This window comes from Microcaecilia unicolor, chromosome 5 (genome assembly GCF_901765095.1).
Source record: "Microcaecilia unicolor chromosome 5, aMicUni1.1, whole genome shotgun sequence".
NCBI classification, from domain to species: Eukaryota; Metazoa; Chordata; class Amphibia; order Gymnophiona; family Siphonopidae; genus Microcaecilia; species Microcaecilia unicolor.
In genome coordinates, this window is record NC_044035.1 from 96,270,112 (window position 1) to 96,297,359 (window position 27,248).

Here is a 27,248-nt window from a genome sequence, read left to right on the forward strand (position 1 = left end):
TCCCAGATGTTACTAAATTAACCCAAACTAGGAGGAAAGACTTCTTAACGCTTCGAGCAGAAACTTTGTCTTTAGGAGCCTCGTTCCACTTGAACTATCCGTGCAAATGCAACGTAAAATACCTGGGGGTGAAATATGTTTTCTTTTTGCCTGAACATTTAAAACAATTTATTTCTCAGAAAAAATTATAATAATGCCTGTTGAATTTAAACCGTTATGCTCTGCTTCAAGATTTGGATATTGGGAATTGTGATTATGTTTTTTGGGGGTTATAATAATCTGCTATTGCTTTATTGCATCTAGTGATTTGTTTTTGTTAAAATACTTCTTCCTAAGTTAACGGCTCTTAGCCCCTAATTTGGTGGTCTAAAACAAGTTTATAATAATTTCTTGGATTTGTTTAAATTGATATTTTTTCTAACTGTTTTTCCTACCCAAGTAGTAATGCTTGTAAAAATTGTGAAAAATGAATAAATAAAATAAAAAAAAAAAAAATAGACATTGTTAAAAAGAAGCAACTTGCCATGCATGCAGTACATGAACACAAAGCATGTGCCTTTCCATTGCATATGATAGCTATGACCAAAGCACAAGAACTAAGCTGCAGCTTGCATGCACTTGCATTCAACAAGGTATGGAGGGTGGCATATACCATAAGTTGGTAGCTCAGTAGTGCTGTGCACTTTCATATGGCGGCTATCTGTTCAATTTCCAGGTTGGGTGGTCTTCCCAGGCAGGCTGAGGGGCCCATGCAGAAAGAATTACTGCGGGTTTTACTGGCAGAACAGTGCAGAAGTGGTTTCTGCGCAGGTGGAGGTTACCTGTTCAATTTCCAGGTTGGGTGGTCTTTCCAGGCAGGCTGAGGGGCCCATGCAGAAAGCATTACCGCAGGTTTTACTGGCTGAGCAGTGCGTAAATGGTTTCAGCGCAGGTCTAATCAGGCGCACCTGAATCAAATTGCCTCCCCTAAAGCTGTTGCATAAAGTTGCCCCCGTCTGAAATGGGAGTAACCTTACATTATGTGCTGGTAAAAATTAGTGCTTAATAGTGCTGTCTGATTCAGCTAAAAACATTTTGATTCGGTACGATTCGATTCTTTCAAAAAAATTGGTTCCATATCATCATGCTGATCAATCCATAGACTGGTGGGTTGTGTCCATCTACCAGCAGGTGGAGATAGAAATCCTTTTGCCTCCCTATATGTGGTCATGTGCTGCCGGAAACTCCTCAGTATCAGTATGTTCTCTATCTCAGCAGGTGGTGGTCACACACAGCAGCAGCTCTGGCTAGGTCTCCAAGCCTAATCTTTAGGTTTTGTTGAGTACCTGGGGATGAGGGCTCTTCTTGAGCAAGTGCAAACCTGGTGGTGCCAGGTTCCTCCTTTTCTCCCCCCTCCCGCTGGCTCCGTTTCAAAAAAAAAAAAAAAAAAAAATTGTTGACGTCCTTTATGGGCGTTTATTTTAACATTGATATCGGCGTTTATTGCAGCTGCTCACTGGGACACCAGTTCGTTACAGCTCGGAGCGAGAAGCAGGTAATTTTACCTTTTATTGCGGGCAGGGGGTTCCCCGTTCGGTCTCCACGTGGCTTATGGCGTCGGAGGGCGAGGGCGCGAAGATTCGCTCCCCGGACCGCATGTGTGCGGGGATGCGGGGGTTTTCAAAGCCTGAATCGCCTTTGTTGGGCATCAGTTTGGAGTCCGGTCAGTGTCCCGGTTCTTCCTCCGGTTCGGCGGTTTTTCCCGCCATAAGCGCCCATCCCCCACTGCTCGCCCACTCCATGTTGACCGGCCACTCTGCTCGGACGGCTTCTTCTTGGGCCGCCCTCGAGCTGGGAGACGTTAATGCTATGGTCGCCCTTGATTCGGGCGACAGCAAGAAAGCGGCCAAAGTTAAGCGCCGTTCTTCCCGCGCGGCTCCTCGGAGTTTCGCGCCGGACGCCATTTTGGATGCGCAGCATGTTCCTCCCCCGCTCTTGTGAGCGCCGGTTGAGGGCGCGTCTAGGGCCGTGGCCCAGGCGGCAGAAGTGCACAGTCTAGGGGGTTTCTCTTCTGAGTTCATTTTGCTGCTGCATCAGGCTTTTCTTATGATAAACGCTGCCCCGGCTCCCCCCTCTGATCAAGGGGCTGAGGCCTCCGGAAGCAAACGCCCTCGGGTGGACTTCCGGGCCCTAGAGGACTCGGTCTCCTCTGATGTAGATGAGGGCAGCGTGTCTGAGTTCTCCCAACGGTCCTTTGGGGATTCCTTGGAGGAGACAGATTACCGCTCGGTTGGAGCGGATGACCCCTCTGCAGCACGGATTTTCGCTCAGAGGATTTGCCCAACCTGTTAAGTGCAGGCCATGAGCATTTTGAAGAGTTCCTCTCCAGAGGACGTCTCTCCCTCAGCCTCTGTTGGCTCTGCCATTAAGCGGGGGACTATACGCCTGCCTAGAACCTTCCACGTGCATGAATGCACACCTTGATTTCGGCTCAATGGGATTTCCCAGAAGCGAGCCTTAAAGTGGCTAGGGCTATGTCCCGCCTCTATCCTCTGCCTGAAGGTGAACGGGAGGCCTTTCTTGGGCCTACCGTGGATTCTTTAATCACTGCGGTGACTAAGAAAACGGCGTTGCCGGTGGAAGGTGGCACGGCCCTAAAGGACGCCCAAGACAGGAGTTTGGAGGAGGCTTTAAAGTCGTCCTTCGAGGCGGCTGCTTTAAGTTTACAGGCCTCAATTTGTGGCTCCTATGTGGCCAGGGCGTGCCTGACTCTTGCGCAGCGGGCTTCCCCCTCAGATCCTTCCTTGAGGGCTGATTGGCCAGCCCTGGAATCGGGCTTGGCCTACTTGGCAGGCTGGCTGTATGATGTCTTGAGAGCCTCGGCTAAAGGTAAGGCTCAGACTGTCTCTGCACGGCGGTGGCTTTGGCTGAAGCATTGGTCTGCTGACCACGCCTCTAAGTCTCGCCTGGCTAAGTTGCCTTTTAAAGGCAAGCTGCTCTTTGGGGTCGAGCTGGACAAGATTGTGACCGATGTCGGCACGTCTAAGGGCAAGAGGTTACCGGAGCTCAGGGCTCGGGCCAGTGATGCCTGCCCCGTTTCCTCCAAAGGACGGTTTCAGGAAGCCCGTCGGTATTGCCCAGGCAAGTCGAGCTCCTCTGCCCCCTCTTCCATCAAAAGGAATTTCTCCCTCAAGCAGCATTCCTTTCGCAGACACCGCGGTCCCGGAGGTGCCTCCTCCGGTCCTCCCCCAGGGTCTCGTACCCAATGACGGGGTGCCGGTCCATGGCCCAGAGCAGATTGGAGGACGCCTATCCTCATTTCTGGGCGAGTGGACCAGGGTAACTTCAGACGCTTGAGTGCTGGAAGTCATCAGAGACGGCTACAAGCTAGAGTTCTGCCGACCCTTAAGAATCGGGTTTGTGCACTCTCCCTGCAAGTCTCCGGTCAAGCTGTGGCAGTGCAGCAGACTTTGGACAATCTGATCCGCCTGGGTGCGGTCATTCCGGTGCCAGAAGATCACCCTGGCAAGGGACGTTACTCCATTTACTTTGTGGTACCTAAGAGAGGAGGTTTTGTCCGGCCTATCCTCGACCTCAAAGGGGTCCATCGGGCCTTGGAAGTTCGGCACTTCCGGATGGAGACTCTCCGCTCTGTTATAGCGGCAGTGCAGGCAGGGGAGTTCCTGGCATCCTTGGACCTCAAGGAAGCTTACTTGCATATTCCCATCTGGCCTCCTCATCAACGTTTTCCGCGTTTTGCAGTTCTGAGGACTCTCCCAGGTCAGAGCCCTCCCTTTCGGGTTGGCTACTGCTCCGCGGACCTTCTCCAAGTTATGGTGGTCATCGCGGCCTTCCTACGCAAGAAAGGAGTACAAGTCCATCCTTATCTGGACAACTGGTTGATCCGAGGCCCCTCTTATACAGAGTGCGGCAGGGCTTCAGACCGGGTGATTGCTCTTTTGAGCTCCCTGAGGTGGCTTATCAACTGGGAGAAAAGCCAGCTGCGCCCGACTCAGTCCCTGGAGTATCTGGGAGTTCGATTCGACCCCCAAGTGGGCAGAGTGTTCCTGCCAGACAATCGGATTGTCAAGCTTCAGGCTCAGGTGGACAAGTTCCTAGCAGCCTCTTCTCTTCGGGCTCGGGACTATGGGCAGCTGTTGGGCTCTATGACTGCCATGATGGAAGTAGTGCCCTGGGTCGGGGCCCATATGAGACCTATACAGCTCTCTCTGCTGCAGCGATGGACTCCAGCTTCGGAGGATTACGCTGTGCGCCTTCCCTTGGATCCAGCGGTGCGCAAGGCACTGAGCTGGTGGCTGAGGTCAGACAAGCCGTCCGCAGGAATGCCTCTTGTGACCCTGGAGTGGGTTTTTGTCACGGCGGACGCCTCTTTGTGGGGCTGGGGGCCCACTGCTTGGGAAGGACAGCGCAGGGGCTTTGGTCCCCTGCGGAGGCAGAGTGGTCTATCAACCTCCCAGAACTCAGAGCCATTCGGTTGGCGCCTTTGGAGTTTCTCCCGGGCCTGGCGCTGAAGCCAGTACGGGTCCTGTCGGACAATGCCACGGCTGTGGCCTATGTCAATCGCCGGGGAGGTACTAGGGAGCGCCCCTCTAGCCAAGGAGGCCATGAAGCTATGCCTGTGGGCGGAAGCAAACCTGGAACAGCTGTCGGCGGCCCACATTGCGGGAGTCATGAATATTGCTCAGGCGTTCTTGGACATCACGAAGCGCTGGGGCCAGCCGAGCCTAGATCTGATGGCTTCTTCAGCCAATTGTCAAGTGCCGCGCTTTTTCAGCAGAGGACGGGACCCTCGATCTCTGGGAGTAGATGCTCTTCTCCCACATTGGCCGACACAGGAGCTCCTATTTGTGTTCCCGCCTTGGCCCATGTTAGGCAGGGTGCTAGGCCGGGTGGCAAAGCATCCGGGCCGGATAATCCTGGTGAGTCCGGATTGGCCCAGACGTCCCTGGTATGCGAACTTGATCAGGCTCTCAGTGGACAGACCTCTGCAGATGCCAGCGGAGCGGGGCCTGTTGCATTAGGGTCCCGTGGTGATGGAGGATCCCTCCCCCTTTGGTCTTACGGCCTGGCTATTGAGTGGCAGCGTCGGAGCAAGCAGAGCTTCTCAGACAAGGTCATCGCCACTATGCTGAGAGCGAGGAAGCACTCTACTTCTACTGATTACGCCAGGGTTTGGCGTACCTTTGCATCGTGGTGTGAGGCAGGCTCACTTTCTCCCTTCACTGCTCCAATTTCATCAGTGTTGGCGTTCCTGCAAGAAGGTCTGGAAAAAGGCCTGTCGCTCAGTTCCCTTAAGGTCTAGGTAGCGGCTCTTGCTTGCTTCAGGGGTCACCTGAAGGGTGTTTCCTTGGCATTTCAGCCAGATGTGGTGCACTTTCTCAAGAGTTATTCTCCTGCGCCCCCCTCTGCACGCAGTGGTACCTGCGTGGAATCTCAATCTGGTGCTAAGAGCCTTGCAGAAGCAGCCTTGTGAACCCTTGTCGAGGGCATCTCTGAAAGGATTGACGTTGAAAGCAGTCTTTTAGTGGCTATCAATTCAGCCAGAAGAGTTTCCGAGCTCCAGGCGCTATCATGTCGAGAGCCCTTTCTGCAGTTCTCTGAGGCAGGAGTGTCTATTCGCACAGTGCCTTCCTTCCTGCCCAAGATTGGTCCTCGCTTCCATGTGAATCAGCAGCTCTGTCTGCCCTCCTTTCGTAGGGAGGACTACCCAGAGGAGTACTCTGCTCTCAAATATTTAGATGTGAGACGAGTCATCATCAGATACTTGGAAGTGACCAATGATTCCGGAAGTCGGATCATCTGTTTGTGCTGTTCGCAGGTCCTCGTAAGGGTCTGCAGGCTGCCAAGCCTACAGTGGCACGATGGGTCAAGGAACCCATTGCAGCGGCTTATGTGGCCGCAGGGAAGGTGCCGCCTATCCAGCTGAAGGCTCACTCCTCTAGAGCACAGGCGGCCTCGATGGCAGAGGCCGAGTCCATCTCCTTGGAAGAGATTTGTAGGGTGGCAACTTGGGCATTGGCTCATACCTTCTCCAGACATTACCGCTTGACTGTGGTGCTCGGGCGGAGGCCCGGTTTGGAGCTTCAGTGTTGCGGTCAGGGATTTCTGTGTCCCGCCCTGGGTGAGTACTGCTTCGGTACATCCCACCAGTCTATGGATTGATCAGCATGATGATATGGAAGGTAAAATTATGTATCATACCTGATAATTTTCTTTCCATTAATCATAGCTGATCAATCCATAGCCCCTCCCAGATATCTGTACTGTTTATATTCTGGTTGCATTTCAGGTTCAAGTTTAGTCTTCAGTTCCTGTTCAGGAGGACTTCGTGTTCAAGTTTTTTCAATTGGATTCTTCAAGAGTTGAGACGAGTTTGTGTTACAGTGAGCTGCTGCATTCCTCTCCCCTCCGTTTTACGGGGCTGGATTGAGACATAAATTCTGCCGGCGCTCCCTCCCGCTTCGTGCGGCTGTAGGGCAGCTTTGTACCCCTCCCGCTTCAGCGGTGTTAGGGTCAGTCAGCTTCTCCCACGGTTGCGGTTGCAGGATAAGCCAGATTCCCCTCCCCCACTTGTGTGGGGATGAGCTGGGTTAATTCCCCTCCCCCGTTTCGGCGGTGGTGAGCTGGGCAGAGTGTCCCTTTGTGGGTGTAATTCTCTAAGTGCTGAGTCCTGCGGATGGAGCTTTGATATCGACATACTGAGGAGTTTCCGGCAGCACATGACCACATATAGGGAGGCAAAAGGATTGCTCTCTATCTCCACCTGCTGGTAGATGGACACAACCCACCAGTCTATGGATTGATCAGCTATGATTAATGGAAAGAAAATTATCAGGTATGATACATAATTTCACCTTAGTAAATCAGACCCTGAAGGAGCTTTAGTAGACCTTGGAGATCTTGGCAGTGGGACTAAGATCTTAACTGCAAGGCTCCTAAATACAAAATTTATTTTGCTTTCTTTAATCATTTATATTGATTTGCAGCTGTTTTTCTGTGAAGTTAGATTCTGTTGTTTGCTGGTTTTGTGAATGCCTGTCTTTTTTAAGAGGACTTTGGTTGAGGGAAAATAACTTGTGCACTACTCTTGCTAAATTTGGCATACTTATTCTAGGATTGCAGTCTACTTTGTATTTAGATATTTGTGAAGGGCCTGTCTCTGCTAAAAACTGTCAATAAAATTAGTATTAGTACAGAAACCTTTCTTTTTAATTGTTTTGAACAGGTTCTTTTTAATTCATGTTGATTTGGTCACATAGGTTTCTGCCTAGTGCTGTCCTCACAATTTTCAACATGTAGGTCTGCCAAAAAAGTTTCAACAGATTTCAGTAAAAAGAATGCAATGATTTACTTAGTCACCAAACTCAGTTATTGTGAGCATTAGACTTGTTGAAATATGGATAGATGATGTGGGTAGATTTCCCTTTGAACTCTTGAGTCTTCACAGGAGGACACAGTTTCTTTTGGTTGCCCTTACTGTTTGCATAATTGACTAAGATGAGAGCATTTTAGGCGTTTGCTCCTCAAATATTGAACAACCTTCCTAGGGAGCTAAGATCAAGTCTAGTATGGAAAAAAAATGACATGGCTGTACTGATGAGCCTTTGTTTTTAGTTGGATTTTATGTTGATTTTATTCAAAGTTTTGATATGTTGAAAATGTGAGAGATAAGGTTGAGGCATTTAGGATCCGGTTCATTCATTTATCACTCAATTTACTATTCATTCTTCCATGTAGTTTTGGTTCATCCTTTGGAATAAGGTGATACGAGTTGTGTATAGTTTTGTATCTTAATTTGCCTAGCTTTGTTTTGAAGGGTTTATTTTGCCCAACTCCATTACTACAATTCAACAACTGGGGTATAATACAGTTTTAGGGCATCTGCTGATAACTGGTGTACCTACCAGTTGTGACCACATTTTTCATCCATCTTGTGTGAGTAGCCTGTTTTCTGGAACAATTTTATATAAAAAAAAAAAAGTGTTATATGAAATGTACCTACTATTAATACTGGTTATTTTTCAATTTTCTAGAGTTACTTGTACCAAATTTTGCAAGCTATTCTTTTTTGCCACTCAAGAAGAGTCCTGCACAGAGACTTGAAACCTCAGAATTTGTTGATAGACAGCAAAGGAGTAATTAAGCTAGCAGATTTTGGACTAGGACGAGCTTTTGGAATTCCAGTACGAGTGTACACACATGAGGTAATGACTTTCAAACAATCTTCCAAGCAAAATCAAGGAGAAATAATGATAAATCAGTATTATGCAAGTACATTGGTCTGATCACTGATAAAAGTTTTAGATGTTTTTGTATTTATTTAAGATTAGAAGAAATATGCACTGAAGTATTTAGGTGTGTTACTTATGGTCAAGATTTAAAAAGGAATGGATTCCAACTTTGTCCAATATAGATTCTCTTTCAATAACCAATGCAATCACATTTGGTTCTTGGAAGAAGTCGACTGTAATTCACTGAATGTAGGCAGGCTAAGAAAAATTTTGGGGGGAAATTGTTGAAGAAAATATCCTGGTGCTTATACTCTAGCTGAGTTAGTTTTCTCAAGGCAGTTATCAGAAGGTCTACTTTCTGAAAAAGTAGAGGTCATCGGCTGATTCAAGAGCCTACTCAATCTCTTCAATTCATTGGAGAGCTGTATTGGATTCCATTTCAACATTGAGTATTCCTTCCAGAAGATCAGATTCAAGCCATCTACAACCTTGCCAATCAACCTCTTCACACAGAGGTCTATACCATGACCACTTACATTTGAGACACATGTTGGCAACGACTTTTTTTTTTTTTTTTGTGTGGCAAAACTCAGAATGTGACCTACAATGGGGAATCAAAACTTAATGGGGTCAGTACAGACAAATATCGAATCACAAAATCACATTGACCTCACAAATGAAAAAGGGCTTGGATGGTGGCTTAACACAACCAACTTGACAAAGGGGGGAGCCTTTTACTCCACCTTCTGTAGATCGTGTTCTCGTGACAGATGCCTCCCCACACGGCTGGGGAGCCCATCTTCAACATTAATCTTACTCAGGGTCAGTGGACACTGGGTCTTCCTATCACATCGAACTTCGAGCAGTCTACTACACCCATAACAGCCTTTTCTCAAAACAGTCCCATTAGAGATGGACAATCAAGTTTTATAAAGTTTTTACCTTTACAAACAAGAAGGTATGGGTTCTCTGCCTTCTATGTAAGGAGGCCTACCGAGTGTGGCTAAAACTTATCTAGCTCTATGCGTTTCTCTAAGCTTCTTGCATTCCAGGACCCTCCAACTGCTAAGACAAGCTCGAGAGTTTTAACTCCCTTCCCCAAATGGTCCTTTTTTGTTCAAGTGGCTCAACAGATTTTCCAACACTGGACACTCCAATTATTGATCTGTTTGCTACAGACCTCAACACCAAATGCAAACAGTTTTATTCCAGTGTCCCCTTGAACAGTCTGGTACCAGATGTTTTTCCTCTCATGTGGAACATGGGCCTTTTCTATGCCTTTCCTCTAATCCCCGTGATTTTAAAACTAATTCAGAAATTTCTGCAAGAGGGAACAGATCTCATCATGGTAGTTCCAAATTGGCCCATCAATCATGGTATCCATAGCTTCTCAAACTGTCGGTAGACAAATGCCATCCATCTGGGATAATATCCACTCCTGTTGACTCTGCAGCGAGGATGCCTTTTTCATCCCAACCTGAACAAGTTAGCATTAACAGCATGAAGAATAAAGGGATCTCTCCCCATCTAGCCTATTTGACTACATGATGATCTAAAAGCTGCTCACAAGCAGTCTACTCAAAAATCATATTCCCTAAAATAGAAGAGATTCTCTATTTGGTGGTCTGAGCACAACTGACTCCTTCAATTGTTCAATCTGTTCTCCAGTACCACCTAAATCTGTCCAACTCTGGACTGGTTTGTCTATCAAAATTCATCTTGCAGCAATTTTGTACCATCATACCAATTCTAAACATTCATCTTTTGCTTCTCATTCTTTGGTTTTCAGATTCTTCAAAGGTCTGGTGCATGTATACCCGCCACTTCTTTCTTAAGGCTTTGATTTTTAAATTCTCATTCAAAGCCCATTCAAATTTTTGGTTTCTACGTCTCTCCAGTACCTCACATGGAAGACTGTATTTCTGGTAGCAATTGCATCAACTCGTCTCATTAGTGAACTACAGTCCTTTTTCATTACCCTGCATAAGTTTCCAAGTTCTCTTTGAATTTTCTACCTGCCCTATGGCAGAGTAGAAAATCTATCTCCACCACCTAAACTTGGAGCTCATTCAGTACGAGCTATAGCTACTTCCATGGCACACTTAAGAGGTGTCCCTTTTGATAGACATTTGCAGAGCAGCTATGTGGTCCACACACCCCTGTTTCTCTCAGCATTATTGCTTTGATACAGCAACCAGGAGAGATGGTAACTTTTAGACAAGCTGTTTTGCACAGCTTATAGTGTTGGACTTCCTCCTCCGTCACTACTTTTACCATAGGTTGCAATATCTATGACTCATACACTTGCAACCCTCAGCTAGGGAGTCACCATGTGTGTCTGCATTAGAGAATGACACACGTAGTCATCAACAATCTCAGGATTCAGTCTAGCTCTTCTGTCTTCCACAGTCCTTCCTTCAATAGAAAATGTCTTCTCAGAAGATGTGCTGGTAGCAAGAATGCACAAGATCTCTGGTGCAAATTTTGCTAGTTGTGTCCAGCACTTTTGCTTGTTTTTCCAAAATTACAAAACATCGTCCGCATCACATAAATAACTGTCCAATTTGTTAACGGCCTTCAAACTATTATCCTGCCCATGGAGAAGGCATGGTTGCTTACCTGTAACAGATGTTCTCCGTGGTCCTCAGGGTAATGCAGATGCACCTTCCTGCTCTCCCCTTAAAAAAAAGACAAACGCTGGGTAAGAACCAATAACTTTTTTTTTTTTTTCACAACTGTATACTTTCGCTATATATTGAACTGAGAAGACTGGTGATGTGTGCTGAGCAGGAAGGATGACTCCGAACCCTATTGGCTGCAGAACCTGTACTAATCAAGCTAGGAAGAACGCATCCGGGCAAGTAGCCCGCAGAGAAGGCTGCCATGTGCCTGGATTGTCCTGAGGACCACAAAGGACTCCTGTTAACAGGTAAACAACTGTGCTTTCCAGAGTTGCCCCTGGAGTTCACCCGAAGGAGCTTGCTCCTATGGCGTGAAACTCTGCTGTCAGATTGAATGAATATCTATGGCATCTTCCAGACATGCTTACAACCTTAAGTCACGTAATACACTCAGGGTATGCTTGGGCACGATGTCAGTACTGGGACCATATGAGAGGTACATAGTACATAATAGATGACTGCAGAAAAAGATCTGCACGGTCCATCCAGTCTGCCCAACAAGATAAACTCATATGTGCTACTTTTTGTGTATGCCTTACCTTGATTTGTATCTGTCGTTTTCAGGGCACAGACTGTATAAGTCTGCCCAGCACTATCCCTGCCTCCCAACCACTGGCTCTGGCACAGACCATGTAAGTCTGCCCAGCACAATCCCCGCCTCCAAACCAGCCCCCCCTCCCACCACCGGCTCTGCCACCCAATCTCGGCTAAGCTTCTGAGGATCCATTCCCTCGGAACAGGATTCCTTTATGTTTATCCCACGCATGTGTGAATTCCGTTACTGTTTTCCTCTCCACCACCTCCCGTGGGAGAGCATTCCAAGCATCCACCACTCTCCCTGAAAAAATACTTCCTGACATTTTTCTTGTCTGCCCCCTTCAATCTCATATCATGCCCTCTAGTTCTACCACCTTCCCATCTCCGGAAAAGGTTCGTTTGTGGATTCATACCTTTCAGATATTTGAACGTCTGTATCATATCACCCCTGTTTCTCCTTTCCTCCAGGGTATACATGTTCAGGTCCGCAAGTCTCTCCTCATACGTCTTGTAACGCAAATCCCATACCATTCTCGTAGCTTTTCTTTGCACCGCTTCAATTCTTTTTACATCCTTAGCAAAATATGGCCTCCAGAACTGAACACAATACTCCAGGTGGGGCCTCACCAACGACTTGTACAGGGGCATTAAAACCGCTTTTCTTCTGCTGGTCACTCCCCTCTCTATACAGCCTAGCAGCCTTCTACTTACGGCCACCGCCTTGTCACACATTTTCTTTGCCTTCAGATCCTCAGATACTATCACCCCAAGATCCCTCTCCCCATCGGTACCTATCAGACTCTCACTGCCTAACACATACGTCTTCCGTGGATTTCTACTCCCTAAGTGCATCACTTTGCATTTCTTTGCATTGAATTTTAATTGCCAAACCTTAGACCATTCTTCTAGCTTCCTCAGATCCTTTTTCATGTTTTCCACTCCCTCCCGGGTGTCCACTCTGTTACAAATCTTAGTATCATCCGCAAAAAGGCAAACTTTACCTTCTAACCCTTCAGCAATGTCACTCACAAATATATTTGAACAGAATCGGTCCCAGCACCGATCCCTGAGGCACTCCACTACTCACCTTTCCCTCCGAGCAAATTCCATTTACCACCACCCTCTGGCATCTGTGAACCAGTTCCTAATCCAGTTCACAACTTCGGGTCCTATCTTCAGCCTGTCCAGTTTCAGTACAAGTCCAGTCAAGTTAGGCAAATATACACAATCGCCTCGGTCCAGTGAGATAGTGTTTCACCACTGTAACTAGCTCAGTGGTTTCAAAAATAAGATTATGGTATTATTATTTGCTAGGAAAAGTTCATAAATACTCTAGGATGTGATTTCCATGATTGGTAGAAAACCTTGTTTGAATATTAACTCTTTCTTTGGTAGGTGGTGACATTGTGGTACAGAGCACCTGAAGTTTTGTTGGGGTCAGTACGTTATTCAACTCCCATTGATATATGGAGCATAGGAACTATATTTGCAGAAATGGCAAGTAAGAAACCCCTATTTCATGGTGACTCTGAAATCGATCAACTCTTTAGAATCTTCAGGTATGAGAGCATGAGAACTCTGTACTTGCCAACTTAATTGTTCAACCACTTTTCTTCTAGCTTTCAAGCAACAAATTGACATCTTCAAGTGTTAATGTACTCCGTTGTTTGACTTTGGCTACTGACAGGATGGGTGGGAAGGGTTTTTCCCATGGTGTCCCCCAGATCAATCCAGAGATTATGGGTTATGTCTGTCTACCAGCAGGTGTAGATAGAGAATACTAGAGCTCTGCTATATAGGTCCCTGTGCAGCAGCACCTCTATCTAGCAGGTGGACAGACATCTCCTGTGCTGTCTCCTACCCTTCCCTGGGTCAGTTGAGGTCATGGTTCAGGGGAGCCCGGTGGGCTACAGGGTACACCTGGTGGTGCCAGGTCCCTCCCTTCGTCCCCTGTTGCACCTTTGTGCTGGGCTGTTCTGCTGGGTTAGTCTCTTGCTGCCTTCTCTTTGGGGGGGAAAACGCATTGGGTAGTGGTTTCCCCAGTCAGGCACAGTGGTTTCCTGCTTATGGCAGCCAGCGTGGCGTCTGGGCCATGGGGCCGACTATTGTCAGCAGTGAGTTCTCTCCTGCACTGGAATCTGTAAGTACTGGCATATGGCTGCTGAAAATGTGAAGCGCTGCGCCTGCTGTGATGGCTGGAGAGCATTGTCTGGAGTCTGTGGTGTGTGTGTTCGTGGCCCTTCACAAGAGGCTCCTTCTGTCCGGTCAGCGGTTTTGCTGCCGGGAGTAGATTTTGGCAGGCGCTGCGGACCTGTACGGGTTCGGCAGCTGCCATTTTGGATGGATTGCTTTGGGTGGCTCTGGGTAATGCGGTGGTAGAATTACCATGGGGAGCAGCCATATCTGCGGAGGGCACAGCAAGACATGCCAGGGAACTGGACACCACTGTGGTCTCTCTTCCTGCCCCAAATTGTACTCATGCATTGGGCCTTCCGTCTCTGGCGCAGCCTACCATCTCTTCTGCTCCATGGGGGGTTTTCACCCTCTTCTCATTCTGTCCCCGCTTGTGCTTTGGGTTTGCATCTCGCTAAGCGGCAGTGCTTGGACACTCTTATGGACCAGGACAAACTTTCTGTGCAGTCGGGTCAGGGTTTAGGTGGTCACATCTCGGTTTTCTAGGACCACTTCTTGGTGGACTACCTGGAGGATGGGAACCCCCCCACCCCCTGAGGATGGGGCTATAGGGATGATCCTACAGCTGCCAGTCTGTTTCGCAGGGGCGAGCTGTCTTCCCTGATGGCAAGGGGATTTCAAGGAGCAACGGCTCCCAGAGGATAAGTCTAGGTCATCGTTTCTCTCTTCGCAGTCCCGCTTTTCAGGAGGCGAGGCACTACAGACTGGGTAGGTCTGGGGCTTTCCAGATGCCTGGCATCCAGCCCAAGCAGCAGCCCTTTCGTGGGGCCAGGAGACTGCCAGACCATACCTCCCAATGATGGTCCATTCTTGTGGGCCTGTCATTGGAGGATGTTTCTCTTTTTCTGGCGGAGTGGACCAAAGTTACTTCAGACCATTGGGTCTTGGAGATTGTTTGGGATGTCTACAAAGTGGAGTTTGCTCAGAGCTGTTGGATTGCTTTCTGGTATTGCCAGGCACAGCCCTGGCGAAGGTCAGTGTGGTCTGGGCCACTCTCCGGGAGCTCGTGTGTCTGCATGCTATGATTCTGGTTCTCCCCTGCGGAGAGTGGTCAGGGGCATTATTCCATCTGTTTTGTGGTGCCCAAGGAGGATGACGACATGTCCCTGTCCTCAACCTGAAAGGGGTCAACAGGGCTCTGAAAGGTCCAACATTTTTGTATGGAGACCGTGCACTCTGTCATCACGTTGGTTCAGCCCAGGAAATTTGTGATGTCTTTGGACCTCAAGGAGGTGTGTCTGCACATCCCCATTTGGCCCCACCTAGAAGGGCTTTGCGATTCTGGGCAGTTATCAGTTTCGAGCCATGCTGTTTGGGTTGAAGTTGGTGCTGCAGATCTTCACCAAGGCCGTGGTGGTTGCGGGCCTTTCTACAGAAGGAGAGGTTTCAAGTTCAGGACGATTGACTGATCAGGGCGTCGAGCGGAGAGCATGCTGGCTACAACCTGTGTAGTCTTCAGTCCCTGGGCAGGGTGTTGGGTGGTCAACTTTAGCAAGAACCAGTTAACACCATCTGTCTCTCGAGGTATCTCAGGGTGATCCTAAACACACGACGGGAGAAGGTGTTTCTTCCAGAGGCATGCAGGAGGAAGCTGAGAGACCAGGTATCCAGCCTGCACATGCCGGCCCTGTAGGCCTGGGATTATATACAGGTCTTGGGTTCCATTGCGGCCATGCTGGAGATAACTACCATGGGTTCAGGATCACATGAGACCACTAGCTTTCGTTGCTCTGTCATTGGTCTCCATTGGTCAACAAGTATATGTGACTCCTGTGGATGGCACGGGCCTGTTGTAGTGTTAGCTGCTGGCTCCGCCCAGCCAACTTAGCTCTGGGCTCCTCCCTGGGTGGTAGTGACCATAGATGCCAGTCTGTTTGGTTTGGGGGGGGCACTGCCTGGCAAAAGACAATGCAAGGCCTGTGGTCTCTCCTGGAATCGTGGTCAATCAGCTGGTTGGAGTTGAGGGCTGTGCGACATGCCCTGAAGACCTTGCTTCCCCTCGTCGAGGAACCAGTCACTAGATCTGTCTGACAGTGCGTCAGTTGTGGTGTATATCAACAGACAGGGCTGCACCAAGAGTGCTCCTCCTGTAGTGGGTGGAGGCTCACTTGGCTCGTCTGTGGCTCTTATTGCGGGCGATCTCAATGTGCAGGTGGATTTTCTCAGCTCCACCTTTTGGATCTGGGCAAATGGGAACTCTCCTGGGAAGTGTTTCTCTTATTGAAAAAGTGTTGGGGGAGGGGTTCCGTTCTGATGGTTTCAACATCCAATGCCAAGTTGCCTTTCTTCTTCAGCAGAAGTGACAAGGCAGTGGAGGTACTGAATGCGCTCCTTCAGCCTTTGCCGCCCAGACTTCTGTACATCTTTCTTCTGTTGCCAATGATAGGCTCCTGAGGCACATTGCGTGGCATCCATGGACAGTGATTTTACTAGCTCTGGACTGGCCCCAGAGACCATGGTATGTAGGCTTAGTTCATCTTCTGATCAATCATCTTTGGTTGCCTGGGAAACCAGGTCTCCTGTCCCTAGGTTCTGTTCTGATGGAGAATCCCTCTCTCTTTGGTCTTAGCTCTTGAGAGGGCAGCCTTGCGGAAGAGGGAGTATTTGGACTCGATGATTACCACTTTGCAAAAAAAAAAAAAAAGTCCACTTCTCTGGCTTATGCCCGTGTGTGGCGGGCTTTTGAGGCCTGTTCTGAGCAGGGCATCTTCCGCCTCGTTGGTCCCGGTGCTGTCATTCTTGCAGGACGGCCTGGGGAAAGGTTTGGCACTGGGTTCGCTGAAGGTTCAGGTAGTGGTGCTCGCCTGCTTCCAGGACTGGATTCAGGGTGTTGCTCTGCGGTCCCATCCAGATGTATTGCTTTTACTTTGTGGGGTGAGCCATCTTCGTCCCCCCCAGGCAACCAGTTTGTCCGGAGTGGCAACTCAGTAGCTCCACGCCCTTCAAAAAATGCCCTTTGAGCCGTTGGATTGGGCTCCCTTGAAAGACCTTACCTTGAAGGTGTTTTGCTACTGGCAATGGCGTCAGCCTGGTGGGTTTCGGAGTTGCAGGCTCTTTTGTGTCAGGAACCTATTCTCCGTTTTACGAAGGCTGGAGTCCTACTCCGGACAGTGCCCTCATTCCCTGTGGAGTTTTGTGCTCTTCGCTGTCTGGACATTTGTAAAGTGATCCTGCAGTACCTGGAGGTCACCAATGACTTTGAGGTCTGATCATCTGTTCATTTTGTTCTCTGGCTGCAGGAAAGGGGATATGTCATCCAAGGCTAAGATCGTCTGCTGACTTCGTGAGGCCCCCCATCTCTATTTGAAGGCCCACTCAACCAGGGCTACAGCTACTTCCTTTGTGGAGGCACGTGCCATCTCTGTGGATGAGATTTGTCCATCGGCTACACGGTCCTCTGTTCATACCTTTGCGAAGCATTACAGATGGGACATCTGGTGTGGTGCTGTCCCTGGGGATTGCTGAGCCCACCCTTTTTGAGGTCTGCTTTTTCATTTCCCATACGTCTCTGGATTGATCTGGGGGATGCTATGGAAGGAAAAATTTAGTTTCTTACCTGATAATTTCCTTTCCATTATTCCTCCACAGATCAATTCAGAGGCCCGCCCTTCTATTTCTTATTTCAGCTGGCGGTGACTTTTGGTGCCTGCAGCTCCTGAAGAATCCTTTTGCTACTCATGTAGCTGCAAGCATATCTTTAAAAAAAAAAAAAAAAGCCCATTCTCTAAGCAGGCAACTCATCTAAGAGCAGTGCTGGACCTGCTGGGCCTTCCTGTGATATGATGGCCGGCCTTTGCTCATATTGCGGCTTTGACTCGCTAGCTGTTTCAAGTTCGTTCCAGTTGGCTTGTTGCCTGGTTGGTTTTCTCTCTTATGTATTTTTGGAGACTGGATTTGTGCTTTTCTGCTTTGGTATCGACCATACTGAAAGGGAGGCTGCTGCACAGAGTATGGCAGAGTTGTGGTATCGCCACCTGCTGGTAGACGGACATAACCCATGTATGTCTGGATTGATCTGTGGGGACTAATGGAAAGAAAATTATCAAGTTAGAAACTAACTTTTTCATATATCTTGGTTTGGGATGCCTTACAAAATCAAACGTGCACATCAGTTACTTGAAGTAACTGAGAGGCTGATGTATTGAACTGCACCATCTTTTAGCAGAGCAGTTAAGGGCAGGAAAACTGGGAGTAATCTTAGTCCTGATTATATAAGTTTTTAAACATAAATCAAATGTGAAACAGCTGTGTGAAAGGGGAATATGGCAGATATGCAAATCTGTAAGTTCGTTTGGGCTATGTGTAAAAATGGCACAGGTTTTCACTTTTTATAAGCACTGAACCTTTCCTCCTAGCTTAGGGCTGAGTAAAGCAGTGGAGGAACAAAGGGTCATCAAGGTAAAGTGTGTGGCACTTCAGATTGAATAACCCTGTCACCCTCGGCTTTGGACCAGTGGTTTCTGGTCCTGGAGGCACCCCAGCCAGTCAGGTTTTCAGGATATCCACAATGAATATTCATAAGATTTACATGCAGTGGAGGCAGTGCATTCAAAAATCTTTCATGAATATTCATTTGTGGATATGCTGGAAACCTGACTGGCTGGGGATCCTCCAGGACTAGGTTTGGGGATCACTGCAGTGGACCGAGTGGGGGAGTGTATCTCACATCCCTCCTTGTGGCTATCTGGTCCTAGGCACCCAGAAAGGGAGACCCTCAACCAGAGGGCTTCCAGTGCTTTGGCACTCGACCCTCTCTAACCCCCCCCCCCCCCCCTTAAAGGTTATCGTCTACAGTATTGATGCCTGTTCCCTAGCAATGTGCCCTGGAATTCTTCAATGCTCATCTGCAAAATAAGGGAGTGTTTCTGTTATTTGGCAAACAAATTCCTCTAAGAATGTCCTGATGGGCTGCTATTTTGGAAGGTAGCAGAAGATGAGGCCAATGCTGCTGGACATCTCCCCTGTAGTAGCAGTCCACAGAGATGTCACAATAACAGAGGCTAGGCTCTTGGTTGAGGGTCTCCCAGTATGGAAGAGGTCAGGGGATTTAACTGACTTTTTGGTCTCCTTTCTTGTCAGTGTGTAAGCTGCTGCTACTACTCTTGACAGACAAAAAGTGATACATGACTTATGCCTGATATGGAAACTGGAATGTTACCATGCTGAAATGTACTGTTTTCTGGTAGTGTACTTTTATTGGCATGTCATTGGTTAACTAAATCAGTAGTGTAAGTTCTTTGTTTTAAGCACATGTATTAAATTGTGGTAGGCTGAGGGACAGTGCACTGTTCTAACGCATGGTTTATTCTATGGGCCCCTGGGTTATATTAATGCCTAATTAGGTCAAACCTGAAAGCATACTTATGGTAATATAATTAATATAGGCAACTCTCTTGCTTTGTTTTTAGAGCTTTAGGAACTCCAAATAATGACATTTGGCCAGATGTGGAATCCTTGCAAGATTATAAGAATACATTCCCCAAATGGAAAGCAGGGAGTCTGTCATCCCATGTCAAGAACATAGATGAAGATGGTCTCGACTTGCTGACTGTGAGCATTTTTGTTACCTTATAATGAATGTTCTCAACACTGTAAATAACATGGAAATACATATTTCCAGGCTGAGACCTATGCTAGACAGAGAGTAGGGTCTCATAGTTAGAACAAGAATATAAACATCTGTGAATCTCCTATCCTGTACCTGCCTCTTTTAAAAAGTTACCTTGCTGTTTGCAGCTTCCATTTGATCTCCCAGAACAATAATTACCATTAATGCACTGGTGAGCATGTTACGTCTCACAAGCAACAGTGGTTGTGCTCTTTTGTCTCTAACTGGATACTTGACTTTATACTAAAAACATACTACTACTGCTGCTGCTCTCTGCTGCAGTTGGTTTGGTGCTTTGGTACGGTTTGCTTTCAAGAAACTGGCAGAAAGGACTAGAGCAACAACTGAGTAAACTAATACTGTTGAGAGAGAATGTCCCAGGCTTTGTGGCTAGCAGTCAACTACAGCTCTATGGTACTACTGAGCTATGGAGGCAATAAAAGCAACAGCATTTCTCTGTGATACTTTGCCATCATGGCGACATCTTGGTATCTTCTTAAAAACAGAAAAATTGTATTTCCGTAGCATCCCTCCAGACCAGTCCAGGCATGTGATGTTTGCCATTATCCTATTAGAAGATGGAGATTGAGAATATTGACTAGTGAGGGACTGCATGGGATACTTAGACAATGTTACTAGCTAGTGGTTATCTGTCTCCAGCAGATGGTACGTGAGGCAGCCTGTGCAGTTGGTGACTGGTCCACTAGGTCAGGTCAGGGTGAAGTTTTAGGTAATTTTATTTGGGCTACCTTCTGACTAACAAAACAAATAGAGAACATTTGTGATTGGATACCCGTCTCGTCCTAGGGCTAGGTCAGGCTTGACTCCTTTTCTCTCCCTCTGCTTGGCCCTGGGGTGCTGCACCCAGTGGTACCTGGCTCCTTATATCCCCTCCCCAGATCAAGGAAAGGGTTGTTGAGTTTTCCAGGAACAGTAACCAACTGACATTTTTATGACTTTAACAGCCTTGGCTGCCACAGTAAATAGTACTGTCTTTAGTGGTAGCAGCACCTAGAGAAGATAGTGAGATCTATGGTGCATCTATATCCCATCCCAGTGGCAGAGAGGAAAGTGCTACAGTTCTGGTTGAAAGAGTTGCAGGACCATCAGATGGAGACTTCTAAAACAAGCCTTTGAGGTTTTCATCCTGGCCTTGCAGGCAGCTGGCTGTGGAAGTCTGCTGGCCAGGACCTGTTTTCATTGGACTGAGCAATTACATGTTAAAACTCTAGAGGGTGGTGTGGAAGAACTGTTGGAAGCATCTTGGCTTGAGATGGAGGTAGCTGACACTTCCTATGATATCATAAAAAATTCGGCAAAGAGTATGGCCCTTGCTTGCAGCATAGCAGTCCATATTGGCTTGGAAGCTGGTCCTCGCATGTAGCTTCCAAAAGGCTGTCTGAGTTAATTACCCTTCTTTAAAGCAGAGTTCTCAAGCCAGTCCGTGGGACACACCTGGTCAGTTAGATTTTCAGACTACTCACAATGACTTTGCATGAGAAATTTGCGTGCACTGTTTCCATTGTGTGTATATTCATTGATAGAAAACCTGTGTCCCGAAGACTGGGTTGAGAACCCATGCTTTAAAGGTGAAGATTGGCAGGCGCCGAGATGGCCTGGCTCCCAGAGTTTCCCTGGGACAGCTTGTGTTGGCCCTGGGCTGCTTCTGGGACATTAGTAGGTTAGTTAGGGTTAGTGATTCTCAGTGTAGAAGATCTGTGTCCTGGGGTTGATGTTTTCAAGGTAGTTGGACAGGACATTGGGAAGTCCCAACTGAGAGCACTGTAGGTGTTAGGTCAACACAATGAGGTTCTCGGGGCCCATGCTCCAGTGCATCAGTAGGTCCTGAAAGTTGTACAGGATGGTTATGCTCTTGAGTTTACTTACCCACTTTCCAATGGTTTCTTGGAGTCTTGCGGGCCTCCAGTAAAGGTGGTGGTGGTCAAGTCAATTCTTGAAAGGTTGGTGAGACTGCAGGCTTTGGTCCTGGTTCTGTGGGAAGAGTAGGGAATGAGTTGGTTTTACTTCGTGTAGTACCCAAAAGAAGTGGCCTTCCGATCCATCTTGGATCTCAAGCGTGAATAGGGTGTTATGGTTCCAAGATTACATAGGGAAGTGCTACGATTTTATAGTAGCAGTCTGGCGAAGAAGAGTTCTTACACTGGATTGATAAAAGCATATTTTTGTTTTTGTGGAGCATCAAATCCAATTTTGCATGTTCTATTGCCTGGCCATGGCTCTGAGGACTGACTTGAAGCTACTGCTGGGGTTGGTAGAGGCATTAAGACTGTGTGTGTGCATCCTTGTTTGGGCAACTAATTAATCGGAATAAAATCATATTGGAGCCTAGCTTGGAGATCACAGCAATACAATCAATTAAGATGTTGCTATCTATACTATATAGAGACCAAGTTGCTTTAACATGTGCCAGCTGGGCTGGTTTGTTGCCAGGAGAATATCAGGGAGCAGGGCTTTTGAGCATCAGGTGGATGGGGCTATTGCCAGGAGAATAGCTGCATGAGTCAAGAATCGGGGAAGACTTTATGCACTGGGTGGGGCTATTGCTAGGAGATGCTAATCACAAAGGAAATGCTTCAGTCTGAAAGTAGTAGAATTAAATTCCCCTTCCTGATTTGATGCAGTTTTGAGGCTTTGTTTTTTTCCCCATTTGTACCCCTTTCAATATTATATTCCTACACTTTTTTTTAATTACATTTTTACCCTGCACTTTCCCACTCATAGCAGGCTCAATGTGGCTTACATATTATATACGGGCACTGTTCACAAGTGTGGGTTTCTTTGAACCATTTTTAATTTTTAATTAAAATAACCCTTGTTAATTGGTTCATGTCCTTTGCTTTTAAAAACAGGCAACCATTAAGGGACTGCCAACTGCAAAGCTTACAGTGCTTATATGCTTCAATGCCTCGGTCATGCATATAACCACTCTGCATCAGGGATATGATGCCCTAATACAAGGGGGGAGGGGGGTCCAATATATGGCGCACAGGTGAAATGCAGTTCATCTGGCCTTAGGATTGGCCTGCTTGAGATTTTTAGCAAACCTTTTGATGAACTGCAGAGCTATTGGTGGATAGTCAATTTCAGAAGAGATGAACAGATTTCTGATGTAAACCATACTATAACTGCCTTTAAAAAAAAGTCATGATTGCACCTTATTTTTTCAGTATTTTCTTGTGTGTTGAGGTTTTTTTTTTTTAAAGTATTCCCTTTTGTGAATATAGGGAACAATGGGAGGCATGGTTCTACAGAGCTATGAATGACACATACATAGAAGATGTAGAAATAGAGGAGGTAAATGTAAAAACTTAACCACAGCCTGCTGACTGCCAGTTTGCTTTATTAGAGGGTATCAAGTGTGATTTGATTCCTCTCTAAAATGTGGCCATGTCGGGCTCTGGTTACATTTGTGCATTAACGTTTTTTTTTGAAATGTCTGTTTCCCAAGTCCAGTCCTAAACACGGAACTTGATTTGCATACACTGCCTCCATTGTATACAAATCTTTTATGCATATTCATTGTGGCTATCCTGACTGGCAAGAGGTATGCCAGGACTGGACTTGGGAAACACTGGTCTACATCATCTCTTTGGTGACCTCAGCATATGTGGTGCTTATAGCTCTTGTGAATAAAGCCAGGAGTATTTTAAAGACTTATAATGCAGGAAACCTGAATTTCTATAACTTCTCTGACTAGGAAAACTGTCTTACTTTTTGAGACTCTTGATATTCTCTTTGACAGAAAATGTTAACCTATGATCCTGTGAAGAGAATCTCAGCCAAACAAGCTTTAAACCATCAAGTCTTCGATGATCTGGACAAGTCAAGCCTCCCAGCTCATCAGATCAAAAACTAAACTGAAGAACTCACAAAAATATATGGATGGTTTCAGGAGTAGATGTAACATTCGGATCGCATTTTTTGTTTTACTTATGTGGTTTTTTTTTTTGTCTTTTGTATGTCTGTTTTTGTCTGATTCCCTCATGTAGAAATGCAGTAGGTATTTTGGGACATTTCAGTTTAAATGCATTTCTTTAAACACTGTAAATATTAACCTAATATTAGTGCTGAATATAAATGTAATGGAGTTATATGCAATCTTCTCTGCTGCAAGTACAGTTTGGTTTCTATGAATAAATCTTAAGTATATTGAGCACACTAATGGGTAGTCTTTTTTTTTTTTTTTTTTTTTTTTTTTTTTTCCTCCCCCGTTTACTTGACCTGGCACAGTTTGTAGTTTATGCAAAACAAGCACATGTTTTCTCTGTAAATATAAGCAGGAAGCTTTGAAACACAGCTTAAAGCCACAAATTTTAGGATTCTTTGGAGCACATGAGTACATGGCAGTTTTTCAGATCACGGAAGTGGGCTGTTACCCAACAGGGCAATAATCAGCCGAAAGGTTTTCCTTTGTGGAGAAGGCAAAGCCCACCTGGACAACTTCTATAAGAAACTGTTATGGGTATTGCAGAAACCACTGGAAGTGCTTTATAAGGAAACTCGAATGCAGAGCTGCCAAATCAGTCCTCGGAGGGAGATTGTGGCTAATCATTCTTTTGAACTTAAACCCCAAAGCATTGACATTTCATGTTGCATTCCATAATGCATATGATAGGATTGTCAGAAAGCTAGGACTGGCAGGACTGGCCTAAAATCTCTCTTCACACTGGATAACTTGGCAAGTCTTTTGATGCTTTATGGGTGCCTGTAAAGAAAGTATGTATTGGATATTTTCTTGTTTTTGTGTCTGAAGTGTATTTCTCCTATTTGGCCAGCAGATGGTGCATGTTTATATTTAAAACTGTTAGAGAACGGAGTGTGTTTTTTCTTTAGCTTGACACAAACAGGAAGCAAGAAGCAGTATGAATTTGAAATCTTGTTTGGGCTCTGATTGGCTCAGGAGCTCATCTCATTTGGACTACTGGTTTTGAGTTCAGTTTTAAGCCAGGAAGAAAGAGAGAGAGAGAGATCTCTTTGCTGAGGATCAATGAATTATATGTCCTGATCTTCCCAGGTACTGTTCAGCCAGTAATCAAATGTTTAGTTAGTTTTTCTAATAGATCCATTTTCAGTTACGTGTTACTGTTTGCTATTTGCACTTTTTTTTTTTTTTTTGGTCCACTGTTCCCAGTTCTCAGAATAAACAATTGTTCGCTCTGCTTGTCTGGACTGATTAAAAAAAAAAAACCCTGGTGGTTTGTGTGTTGTCTGAGTGATTTTCTGGGAACTGTGGGATCACTCGGAGTGTAGCCCCAGTAACCCAGAAATCACTGTGGATAGTTTGAGAGTGGGAGACTCGCCCAGAAGCAGTTGTGACCCAGTTGGTGGGCAGTGGCTGCTAGTGTAGAGCACAAGTGGCAGGTGCGGGCAGACTACTAATTTCTATAGCGCTACTAAACGTGCGCAGACCTGAGCTGTGCTGGGGATAGACCTAAGTGGCCGCGGGGTAACCCCAGGCAGGTGTCTAGGTGTTTTGTGACAGTGCCATCAAACTTTTAAAGGCAAGTTGCTAGAGGTTTCCAGGCACAAGGGCTAATTGCAGTTTTTTTTATTTTAGACATGGTTTCACAGAATTTCTGAACTAGGATGTAGGGTAGGCTTGGTATAAGTCTCTAATAGTATAACTGTGAATTTTACACAAGGATTAAGTACAAGAATTCAACAAGAAAAAAATGCTAATGTTCCTTTCCCCAGAGCTTAGTGTTAGAAACATGAGAAGTTTTTGGATAGCAATTCCAGGAGGGAGACTGTATAATCTTGGCTTTGATAGCCTCATCCTGATATTTACAGACTGGTGGTGCTCCTTGGAAAGATCCTATATTTTCTGTGCGTTTCATCAATCAGTGTCTCATGCTGTTGTCCCTGGCCTAGCTCCCCGCTCTGCTGGCCACAACTGCACAGTGTAGTCCAGCTTAATAGCTGCTCCCAGGTTCATGGTCCCAAATCATTCCTGGTAGAGCACGGAGCTTCTCTCTACAGCCCCCAGTCACACTTTTGTGCCTCTGGGTGAGGCTTTGTCTTGGTCCCAAGGGATCTCGCCTGAGGGGTTGAGTTCCTATCCTCCCAGTCCTCTTGCCTGTTCACCCTGTTTGGGTGTGTCCCTACAGACTCCCTCTGCTTCTCCCAGGTGCTAAAATTCCCCCTAAATTGCTTTGGGCAGCTTTAGTCCCTGTTTGAGGGAATAAGGCTATTTTGCTGTTACTGCAGCTTGAAGAGCTGTCTGCATCAGAAAGAAAGAAGAGAAAAAAAAAAGCAGAGCAGGCCAGTGCGTGGAAATAACCTTAACAAGGTTAAGGGATCTCCCAGCTTTAGTTGCCCCTAGAGAGCCTGGGACAACATGAGAGCTGAATTCCCAAGGCAGTGTCAGGTCCATTCCTGCCTGACATGTGGCCTGGAATGCTACAATCTGTGCAAGAGGTGGCAGCAGGGCCCAAATCAACTCCTGTGGCCCTCCGACCCCCCCCCCCCCCCCCCCAAAAGGCCATTTCCCAAGTCGGACATCGCTTGTCGCACTGGAAAAAGGGCCACAGGAGTTGATCCCCCCCCTCCCCTGCTGAGCCATCTGAACCCAAAATGTGCTTGGGGGATCCTGTACATCCTGCTACCAGCACATCTATTGCAGGAAGGACTGTGGAAGATAGGAGAGCTAGACTGAATCCTGAGGTTATAAGTACATAAGTAATGCCATACTGGGAAAAGACCAAGGGTCCATCGAGCCCAGCATCCTGTCCACAACAGCGGCTAATCCAGGCCAAGGGCACCTGGCAAGCTTCCCAAACGTACAAACATTCTATACATGTTGTTCCTGGAATTGTGGATTTTTCCCAAGTCCATTTAATAGCGGTTTATGGACTTGTCCTTTAGGAAACCGTCCAACCCCTTTTTAAACTCTGCTAAGCTAACCGCCTTCACCACTTTCTCCGGCAACGAATTCGAGTTTAATTATACGTTGGGTGAAGAAACATTTTCTCCAATTTGTTTTACATTTACTACACTAGTTTCATCGCATGCCCCCTAGTCCTAGTATTTTTGGAAAGCGTGAACAGACACTTCATATCCACCTGTTCCACTCCACTCATTATTTTATATACCTCTATCATCTCCCCTCAGCTGTCTCTTCTCCAAGCTGAATAGCCCTAGCCTCCTTAATCTTTCTTCATAGGGAAGTCGTCCCATCCCCGCTATCATTTTAGTCGCCCTTCTCTGCACCTTTTCCAATTCTACTATATCTTTCTTGAGATGCGGCCACCAGAATTGAACACAATACTCAAGGTGTGGTCGCACCATGGAGCGATACAACGGCATTATAACATCCTCACACCTGTTTTCCATACCTTTCCTAATAATACCCAACATTCTATTCGCTTTCCTAGCTGCAGCAGCACACTGAGCAGAAGGTTTCAGTGTATTATCGACGACGACACCCAGATCCCTTTCTTGGTCTGTAACTCCTAACGTGGAACCTTGCATGACGTAGCTATAATTCGGGTTCTTTTTTCCCACATGCATCACCTTGCACTTGCTCACATTAAACGTCATCTGCCATTTAGCTGCCAGTCTCGTAAGGTCTTTTTGTAGTTTTTCACAATCCTGTCGTGATTTAACAACTTTGAATAACTTTGTGTCATCAGCAAATTTAATTACCTCGCTAGTTACTCCCATCTCTAAATCATTTATAAATATATTAAAAAGCAGCAGTCCTAGCACAGACCCCTGAGGAACCCCACTAACTACCCTTCTCCATTGTGAATACTGCCCATTTAACCCCACTCTCTGTTTCCTATCCTTCAACCAGTTTTTAATCCACAATAGGACATTTCCTTCTATCCCATGACCCTCCATTTTCCTCTGTAGCCTTTCATGAGGTACCTTGTCAAACTTCTTATTCATCCACAGATTAAAAAATCATAAGTGCTTCACAGGGCATATTTCTCCCTTCTAGGGCATACAGAATGGGTTGTGTTTAGTACCCCTGGA

The 27,248-nt window shown here is 46.5% G+C and overlaps 1 protein-coding gene across 4 annotated transcripts in view; it reads left to right on the forward strand.

Moving 5' to 3' along the window:
- Positions 1-23,514, forward strand: part of CDK1 (cyclin dependent kinase 1) — a 56,490-nt gene extending 32,976 nt beyond the window's left edge. For all 4 annotated transcript variants that reach the window (XM_030204835.1, XM_030204831.1, XM_030204833.1 and 1 more), the window contains exons 5-8: positions 8,034-8,204; positions 12,845-13,008; positions 19,051-19,192; positions 23,014-23,514. In XM_030204835.1, coding sequence (XP_030060695.1) covers positions 8,034-8,204; positions 12,845-13,008; positions 19,051-19,192; positions 23,014-23,127 — 591 coding nt within the window. In that variant the 3' untranslated portion in view covers positions 23,128-23,514. The remainder of the gene's footprint in view (positions 1-8,033; positions 8,205-12,844; positions 13,009-19,050; positions 19,193-23,013) is intronic.
- The last annotated feature ends 3,734 nt before the right edge of the window (positions 23,515-27,248 follow it).